The sequence below is a fragment of the Micromys minutus genome, assembly GCF_963924665.1.
Source record: "Micromys minutus genome assembly, chromosome: 1".
Lineage (NCBI taxonomy): Eukaryota > Metazoa > Chordata > Mammalia > Rodentia > Muridae > Micromys > Micromys minutus.
Genome location: NC_137969.1, coordinates 87,816,640 through 87,826,818, shown reverse-complemented (window position 1 = coordinate 87,826,818; position 10,179 = coordinate 87,816,640). Strand labels below are relative to the sequence as shown.

Here is a 10,179-nt window from a genome sequence, read left to right as displayed (position 1 = left end):
ACAAGGAAAACCTGAGTGAGGGTGATGTCAGACTAGTTATAACCCAGTCCAGCCAGATCGGGGAGTTGAGGAAACAGGCAGGCAGGCCAGCCTCTGCTAAGCTACCTGGGAGCAAATTCTCCTTCCTAGCTGGAGTGTTAACATTCCTGGAGTCAGTACACCCAGAGTTCTGTCAGTACTTGTCAGCAAGATTGCCCAGGCACTCTAGTCAGCTTGAGAAAAGCTCTCTTAGCTAGATGGTTGCCGCCTCTTATGGTGCAGCTTCTAGGCCACCGCTGTTCATCCTAAAAGTCAGGGGAAGCAAGACTGTACAAGGATGACCGGGCTTCCTGACCTTCTTCCCCTTGCCTGGCATCTCCCCTTGCTGGTCTTAGTGGATGTCCTCAGGGGTCCTTTCTGCTCTCTGGCAACTTCTTGGAATACAGACAAAGATAAAAGCATTCAAGAGTGGAGACAGAGCTTCAAGCACTGTGATCAAGGCCCAGGGCTAAATTCACAGAAGATGGAACAGCCAGACTTCCCCAGCAGTGACCAGATAAAACTGACCTTCTGATTTCTTTTTTCTTACTGAGGCCCAAGTAATTTCTCACCAGAATCCTGCCTCAGGTAATGCTGCTGGGCTCTACCATCCATCCAGGCTTTTAGCAAGAATGCAGGTTCCTGTTGTCCTACCTACAAAGGAAAAGGCCAAGGAGTTCCTAGAACTCAGCTACTCTTTTCCCCTGAGGCAGTAGCTGCATCCATCACAAAGAGATAGTGTCACCTGCCATTTCAGGTAATTTTCCGGGTCTGGTTTAGGAATCTAGTCTTTTTCAAATATATTTTTCTTAAATCATAACAGCTAAAGACCAGGACACCTTCTCTCAGGAACGTTAGGAGACATCAGTAGATGATGTGACCAACACGTCTCCCTCTCTTTGGATATCAGAGCATGAATCCCAGAAGTGTGAGGTGAAGAGAGTCTGAGATAAGGAGAAATGTTATTGACATATCAGACTGGAGTAGAGAGCACCCTAAAGTATATGGAGAAGATATTTCAGCCCCTGCACTGGCATTGACTGACTGAGTGAACCCCAGTCTTTTAAGCTCTCTGAGAGAGAAAACCAAATGTCTTGAGAGGCCTGAAATGGAGATGTTTTCTACAGTGTAAATAAAACATACAAACAAAAGCATATTATCCCACATAATGGCTGAAGAGCCATGATAATGGGATTCCCTTAGCAACCCTCAGGGGGAAATGTTAAAAATAGAAAAACTGAAACGTAGCAAGACTCACAGGGCCAGCTGGATTTGAGAATCCTGGTAAAACAAGACCATTTATATAGAATTTACTTTGGTCTTCTGTTTTTCAGAACCATGTGAGAGCGGACCTTGAGAAGTGGAGTAACGCGCAGAGGAGCTGTCTCCCCCCCTCCCCATCCTCACCCCTCTAGGGATGGAGCAGAGGAGGTTCCAGCTGCGGGCCATGCAGGCTGACAACCTGTCTGTGGTACTGCTCTCAGTGGCTTGGCTCCTGCTAGCTCGTGGAACCACTGGTATGCCTCAGTTCAGCACTTTCCACTCTGAGAATCATGACTGGACTTTCAACCATTTGACCGTACACCGGAGAACAGGGGCCGTGTATGTGGGGGCCATCAATCGTGTCTACAAGTTGACTGGCAACCTCACCATCCAGGTGGCTCACAAGACAGGGCCAGAAGAGGACAACAAGGCTTGCTACCCACCCCTCATTGTACAGCCCTGTAGTGAAGTGCTCACGCTTACCAACAATGTCAACAAACTACTGATCATCGACTACTCCGAGAATCGCCTGCTTGCCTGTGGAAGCCTCTACCAGGGTGTTTGCAAGCTCCTGCGGCTAGATGACCTCTTCATCCTGGTGGAGCCATCCCACAAGAAGGAGCACTACTTGTCCAGTGTCAATAAGACAGGCACCATGTACGGTGTGATTGTGCGCTCTGAGGGGGAAGACGGCAAGCTTTTTATCGGCACTGCTGTGGATGGCAAGCAGGATTACTTCCCTACCCTGTCCAGCCGCAAGCTGCCCCGTGACCCTGAGTCTTCAGCAATGCTGGACTACGAGCTCCACAGTGATTTTGTCTCTTCCCTCATCAAGATCCCCTCTGACACCCTGGCCCTGGTCTCTCACTTTGACATCTTCTACATCTATGGCTTCGCCAGTGGGGGGTTTGTGTACTTTCTCACTGTCCAGCCAGAGACCCCTGAGGGCATGGCCATCAATTCAGCTGGAGACCTCTTCTATACCTCAAGAATCGTGCGTCTCTGCAAGGATGACCCCAAGTTCCACTCTTATGTGTCCCTGCCCTTTGGCTGCACACGTGCTGGGGTGGAATACCGCCTTCTGCAGGCAGCTTACCTTGCAAAGCCAGGGGAAGCTCTAGCTCAGGCCTTCAACATCAGCAGTGATGAAGATGTGCTGTTTGCCATCTTCTCCAAGGGACAGAAGCAGTACCACCACCCCCCTGATGACTCTGCCCTCTGTGCCTTCCCCATCCGGGCCATCAACTTGCAAATCAAGGAGCGGTTACAGTCCTGCTACCATGGAGAGGGCAACTTGGAGCTCAACTGGCTGTTGGGAAAGGATGTGCAGTGCACCAAGGCGGTAAGGAACCTCTGTGCTCTGTGCTCCCAATGTCTGTTCCTCTAAGGAGCCTCCGTGTGTTCTGCTTTTAATGTCTGTTCTTCTGAACCTTTAGCCTCTGGGCTCGTAAGGGACTGGGATAGATAAGAAAGGCTTTCAGGCAACCAGATGATGACTACTGATTACAGAGTCTTTCCTACATCAGGTTCTTGGAATAGGTTTGCTGATTCATTAAATCGGTACTAATGCATACCCTGTATGCTTACAGCATACCAGGCACTGCTTTTGGTGCCTGCTAAGCCACATGATTAAGCTACATGCTCTCAGAGAGCTTACCCTACTAGTGAGGCAAGTCAAGCCAACACAGAGCAGCCACGCTGGATATCATGGTATACACTTGTAATCTCAACACTTGGAAGAAGTAGAGGCAGAAGGATTATGTATCCGGGTCATTCCTTTGTTACATCATGAGTTCAAGGCTAGCCTGGCTATATGAGACTCTCTCAGCCAAATAAAATGATACTGCCTGCCAAATGGGAAATTTTCTTTAAAGGAAAATAAAACAGAGCAGGGATCAGCAGTAGAGAGTATCTACCTTTGAGAGAATAGAATTTGGAGCAATGGCTAAATGAGGGAAAGGCATTTCAGAGAGAGGCAGTAAGTGCAAAGAACTCTGAGCACTGCTAAGCATCAGATAAACACCAAGGAATCCCCACAGCTTGATTCAAGCATATGTGAGAAGGCACCACAGCATACTTGGTAAAAACGTAAGCTTTGACACTTAATCAATTAGATTAAAAATCAGTTCTTCCACCTGTATCCTGTGTGTCCTTGGGCAAGTTATGTGCTTTATTTGAGCTTTGAGTTTTTCGTCATTAAAATAGAAATAATGTTAGCTTCTTTTTATGATGAAAATCATGTTATCAATAGTTTATTAAAATAAAATGCTCGGCCCACATTAATCATTCAATTTAAAAAAAAGCAGCTAGGATTACCACTGCTAATCATAGTAATGAAAGACTAATTATTTGCCTAGTTTATCTTACTTTTATAAAGCTGGGGAGTCTAGATTTAGATATATAGGTATTTTGCTTCATAGCACTATAGTTCTATGAACAAAGACCCTCTTTAAGTAAAAGAAGTGGAGAGGAAATGCAAGGGTTAACTTCTCTTGCATCCTCCCTGGTTCCCATGGCCCAGAGCAGGCCTTGTCAGGAGGAAACTGCTGATTCCTGCTTGCTTTTCTGCCAAAGTTAAAAGGAAGAGGACACTGCGCTCTGCTCCAGTGGTGGTACAGAGAGACAAGTCCTGGCTAGTCCGTAATGACTAGAAGGACAAACGCTTTACAGCAGTGATTCTCAACCTTCCTAATGCTGTAACCCTTTAATATAGCTCTTCATGCTGTAGTGACCGCCAACCAAAAAAATTATTTTGTTGCTACTTCATAACTGTAATTTTGCTACTGTTATAAATTGTAATATAAATATCTGAGATGCAGGGTATCTGATTTGTGACCCCACCCCTCAAGGGTCACATGTTGAGAACTACTGCCTTACAGGAAGCAACTCTTTTTCCTGTAATCCCCTGGGTCAACACCATTTCAAGCACTAAAAACAGTAGGATGTTGGTCTCCCTGAATACCTATAGCAAAAGGACCCCAGCAATAGGAACTAGAGATGCTTTAGTGACCATTGAGAAATTTAAAAATCAGTGAGAAGCTATGGCCCCAAACTTGACTTTAACATAATTTTAAGTTTGTGGACTAACATATAATTCTTGGGTCTAAGATTTGAATATTGCTTCCACAAAAAAAGCATGAGGAAGGGACCCATTGCTCCAAGAATATAAGTTACACATGAAGGGCTGTTTTGAGCATTTGGTTACCTCATCAGATCCTCACAAGCAAATCACTAATTATACCGTTTGTAGATAGAAAAGGCTCAGTGGGCAAATAAACTGCTCAAATCCATATGACTGAACTAGAAATCAGGCTCTGATTCAGGGCATCCCACAGTCTCCTGCTGGCTATGTGGGTCACTGCCTCTGAGAAGAGTCATACCTCAGTCACTCGATGTCCAAACAAATAGAAAGGGGCATCTGACAAGATAGTGGGGAAGAAATTACCATCCAACCCAGGGCTCAGGTCAAAAAACAGACCATTTTCTTTGCAGTTCTGAAAACTCTAGTAGCAGGGAAAATGCACAGAAACCCACAGTTGACAGCAAGAACTTTTCACTTCTGCCACTGTGTCTCAGAAACTGGTTTGGATTACAACTCTGTAGCTCTCCCAGCCTCTAGAAACATAGTGGAAAACACTGAGACCATGAAAGCAAACTATAAAGAATTTTGACAAAATCCTGACTCAACTCTTATTTTATAGATGGAAAAACCTAAGGCTCTAGTGATGGCTTGTAACAATAAAGACATGCAGCTAATATGGTAAGGACATGGCTAAAATTTAGATTACCAAACCCTTACTGAATAGCCACTGCTTACAGAACAAGGGTGCGAAAGAGACAGCCAGGGTAAAGGGCAGTGGCTAGTAGCTGCCTGCTTGGCACTGCCCAGTAGCATGCTGGAAAATAATAAGCAGCCGACTCTATAAAAAAGGGGAAGAGGAAGAGCCCTGGACTATAGCACTTGGCAGTTCCCGTGGTGCAAACACTGCCAGGGAAGATGGCTTCAAACAGGAATGACAGCAATGGCTGTAGATGTACACTTAGACATCTCTCATGAGTCAGCAGCAATGACTGTAGATGTACACATAGCCATCTCTCATGAGTCAGCAGCAATGACTGTAGATGTACACATAGACATCTCTCATGAGTCAGCAGCAATGACTGTAGATGTACACTTAGACATCTCTCATGAGTCAGCAGCAATGACTGTAGATGTACACATAGACATCTCTCATGAGTCAGCAGCAATGGCTGTAGATGTACACATAGACATCTCTCATGAGTCAGCAGCAATGGCTGTAGATGTACACTTAGACATCTCTCATGAGTCAGCAGCAATGACTGTAGATGTACACATAGACATCTCTCATGAGTCAGCAGCAATGACTGTAGATGTACACTTAGACATCTCTCATGAGTCAGCAGCAATGACTGTAGATGTACACATAGACATCTCTCATGAGTCAGCAGCAATGGCTGTAGATGTACACATAGACATCTCTCATGAGTCAGCAGCAATGGCTGTAGATGTACACTTAGACATCTCTCATGAGTCAGCAGCAATGGCTGTAGATGTACACATAGACATCTCTCATGAGTCAGCAGCAATGGCTGTAGATGTACACATAGACATCTCTCATGAGTCAGCAGCAATGGCTGTAGATGTACACTTAGACATCTCTTATGAGTCAGCAGCAATGACTGTAGATGTACACATAGACATCTCTCATGAGTCAGCAGCAATGGCTGTAGATGTACACATAGACATCTCTCATGAGTCAGCAGCAATGGCTGTAGATGTACACATAGACATCTCTCATGAGTCAGCACTAGTATATTATGGCTTCTTCCCTTTCAAGATGCAGTGTGTAATCTCTGCCACCAGAGTTCATGGCCATTCTTACTCTAAATCTTAGTGTTCTCTCCTGTGAGTGTGCACGCTTGTGTTTACAACTATCATCCTTGCCAGTAGTAGGAGTGGCAGCTGTCCACAAGTACAAAGGTCCCAGAGACATGCCCTGGTTCCCTCAGAACTGAGGAGGGAACACAAGACTGAGAAGAAAAAAATGTATGCTAACCCATTAATGGAGCATCAGTTTTCTCCTCCCCGAGGAAGGTAAAAAAGCGTGGTTGAGGGAGGCTTCTCTTCTGCTCACAACTGTAACTTGTTTTCTGGGAAGCTTTCTCCAGACCAGGATGCAAGAGTTCCCCTAGCACTCGGGGTCTTTTCTGATCCAGAATCTATGGCCTTCGCTGCAAGATTTCATTCTGGGTAAACAGCTGGCATGTCTTGGAGCATCAAGGCACAGTCTTATGCAAGGCTCTATGCTACCATTATCCTCAAGAATCATTCAGTTCTCTCCCACTTTTTCTCTCCCCATCCAGAGAGAATGGGAGAGGGAGAGAGGGAAAGGGAAGGAAAGGGGGAAGGAGGGAGAGACAGAGAGACAGACAGACTGGCTGGACCTACTGTGGTCTTTTGAAACTTGAAAGCCCACTCCCAGTGACATACCTCCTTCCATGCCACACTTCCTTAATCCTTCCTGAACAGTCTACCAACTGGGAATCAAACATTCAAATATATAAGCCTGTAGTGTGTGTGGAGGGGGCAGATTCTCATTCAGAGCACAACACTATCCATCCAAATCTTCCTTTGACAGCTCCAGAAGAGGATGTTGTGGCTCCCAGTGGACTCAGCCAGGACACAGGGTGTGAATAACTATCCTCATTCTCTGTACAGCAAGTTTTCTTACTTATTCAAGATAGCCTTCTTTCAAAGTGACTCAGTTCCTCCTTGTCCACCACTAATCCCTTCAAAAGGTTGATACAAGAGGAAATCTTTTTGAACACCTATAATGTGCAAGAGATAGTGACACACACTGATAAAAGTCTTTTACATACACTGTTTCATTTAATCCTCTATAATTCTTTCCAAAGGGGTGGGGGATATATCATTCCAAATGAAAAATCTAATGTAGATTAAATTTTCCATCACAGTTTAGAGGTACAGGCCTGTAATCTACTACTGTAATCTCAGCTACTGGGGAGGCTGACTCAGGAGGGATTACATGTTCAAGCTCTGCCTGGGCAATTTAGTGACACCCTGTCTCAAAAAGTTTTCTAAAAAGACTGAGGAAGTAGCTTAGTGACAGAGGACTTGCCTAGCATGCAAAACACCCCAGATCTACCCCCCAACTACAAAGATGGAAGAAAGAGAAAGAAAGGGAGGGAGGAAGGAAGGAAGGAAGGAAGAAAGAAAGAAAATGGAAGAAAGGGAGGGAGAGAGGAAGGGAAGGAAGGAGGAAGGAGGGAGGGAGAGAGGAAGAGGGAAGGAAGACAGACAGAAAGACAAAGAAAAGAAAGAAAGAAAAAAGAAATCCCAAAGCAAAAGACAGTACCCAATATTATCATGATGCTTACCATATATCCCCAGAATGGGAAGTAGTAGTTATAGTTTGGTGGCTTAAAATTCTTCATGCCTCAAGGAAAAAAGAACTCTATAGCCCAAGAAACACTAGCTTACTCAAAGAACAAACAGGAAACCTCTAAGCCTGTAGAATCTTACAGTGTTGCCTCTAGGCTGAACATCCTTTGAGGGAATCCTTTTTAACATAGACAGATCTTCACAGACTGACATGGTCTAAGGGGACATAAAAAGAACCAGAAGGTGAGTTCAAGCAGTCAGCTTTATGACTTGAACCTCACTTTCCTGGCAGAAAGGTAAAAAGTGGACACATAATTCTAGAAGAGTAGAGATGGCTAAACATTCACAGTCTGGTCCCATGGGAGCCAAGATGTCATTCTGAGTCAGCTTTGTCTTCTAACATGCTAGATCCTTCATTCCATATCCAAGCCTCTCTGAGGATGACAGTAATAGGTGGGTAATCTGAAGTGGCCCTGCTACTCTTCCAATGTGATTTACTCCACTTCTCTCCTGTCCTTCCAGCCAGTCCCCATCGATGATAACTTCTGTGGCCTGGACATCAACCAGCCTCTGGGAGGCTCCACTCCTGTGGAGGGACTGACCTTGTACACCACCAGCAGGGACCGCCTGACCTCTGTGGCCTCCTACGTTTACAATGGCTACAGTGTGGTTTTTGTGGGGACTAAGAGTGGCAAGCTGAAGAAGGTAAGAGTTGGGGGCCTGGCCCCTTCAGTTAAGGGATTCATCTTGAAGGGAGTGGTCAATGGTGATTAAACAGCTTTTTGTTTGCTTAAGAGAAGGGAAGACGGAGATCTGTTCTGTGGTTTAGCTTTAAGTTGTTTCCTCCAGTCAGTGAGTACCTATGAAATACAAATGTATTTCAGTGTTGCCAGACATTGAGGTACTGGGAAGGTACTTCTGAAGAGAAAAATCTCTTTAATTCCCAAATCAAGTAGACCTTTTGTTGTTTGTTATTATTATTGTTGTTATTGTCCACATTATAAGTCATATGTCCAACAACTCCTACATGTGACCCAGATGTTGTTTATAAACCAAAAAAAGTTGGTTAGAGCAGGTTTGGGATCCTAAGAGCTGTAATGGTGGATGCTGGCCTCGGGTACGTGGTTGATGCCTTGGGTCAAAGCCATTTACGTATCTTTCTAGTAGTTGCAGAGTGCACTCCCCACTTTCTTACCTAAATCTCAGCAGCCAGCAGGAAGGCAACATCTTCCAGGACTCCTTGGGCTACCCTACAAGCTGTAGGGAACAGGCTGTCTGGAACTGGCAGCAATGGTGAGGGAGGCTGAAGCCAGTTGCTTGTACCTGCTTGTTGAGTGCTTAGGGTGTGGAGAGGGAAGCACAGTCTGGTTCATTACGTGGGATTATAGCAGCTACATTCTTAGTCTCTGCTAATCCTTTTTTCTCAAGCTTACTCTCCCGCAACTCCACACAAGTCCTAGCACCTGTGTATCAAGGCACAGACAAGATTTTGCTGCACCTCACCCTTTGATGTTGACATTACCAGGCTTCCTTCTCCTAATCCATTTAGAGCCCTGGGAGGTTGTTGTTGGGGAGTGTGGAAGAAGAGAACTGGGAGAGAATCTGAGGAAGACTTTCCATTTTCTTCTTGTTCAGAGTTGCTGTAGAGAAAGTGGAAAGAACTAGTCCTAATTATGAGAACATATAGAACCTTCAAGACTTCTCTGGTCGTTGGAATTCCAAATCCCTTTGACCCTTTCTTTGCTCTTGGGAAATGTTCCTGCTTGTTTTTGTCTTGCACCAATACTCTGCCCCCAGCTATGAACTTGACTTGGCTTCCACATGTGGGAGAGAGGATGAATGAGGTCTTATCATTTGCTTGCCTAAGGTCAGGCAAGAGTCACCCTGAGACTTGTTCACTGAAGAAGGAGTTACTCCCTGAGGTTTGGAAATAGTATATTCTGCTGGTCACACTTCTGCTTAGATTGCTAGGGGCTGTCTACTTCCTTGGTCAGTAAGGCTCACATCATTCAGCTAGGTGCATTTGCCTGACACATGGGACTTGGGTAAGGGGGAAAGTTCAAATATCACCTAAGCATTCCTCAGCAGGCCATGTGCTATGTTCTTAGACATCTGCCCTATGAGGCTTCTATTATTAATCTGTCTGCCAAAGGCAGTGCCTTTCTCTAAAACTGTACAGAGGTTGTCTCTGGGGCACCAGAAGTGGCTGCTAAGCTGGTGGGGCTCTAGCCATTGTTCTCTCAGTTCCAGCTGCTGTTCTGGATTCTGTCTCCTCCACTCTTTTGGGGGTCCTATTAAAGGATGGTGTATTTATACTAATTCTCATTAAGCCCATCACCAAAGATTCACTGTAGGATAAGCCTAACAAAGTAGAACCATCCATGCAAAATAAAGCCATCTTCTGAAAAACCTTGAGAGCATCTAGCCCATTACCCTCATTACTCCACCAGTGCTCAGAGAAGTAGAGTGACTTA

General features: G+C 45.1%; 1 protein-coding gene across 1 annotated transcript in view; it reads left to right on the top strand.

Annotated features, from left to right (window-relative positions):
• Window positions 1–1,435: 1,435 nt before the first annotated feature.
• Window positions 1,436–10,179, top strand: part of PLXNA2 (plexin A2) — a gene marked incomplete at its 5' end in the record, with an annotated part of 171,766 nt that continues 163,022 nt past the window's right edge. The window contains 2 exons of the mRNA XM_080926315.1: window positions 1,436–2,623; window positions 8,228–8,410. Coding sequence (XP_080782441.1) covers window positions 1,436–2,623; window positions 8,228–8,410 — 1,371 coding nt within the window. The remainder of the gene's footprint in view (window positions 2,624–8,227; window positions 8,411–10,179) is intronic.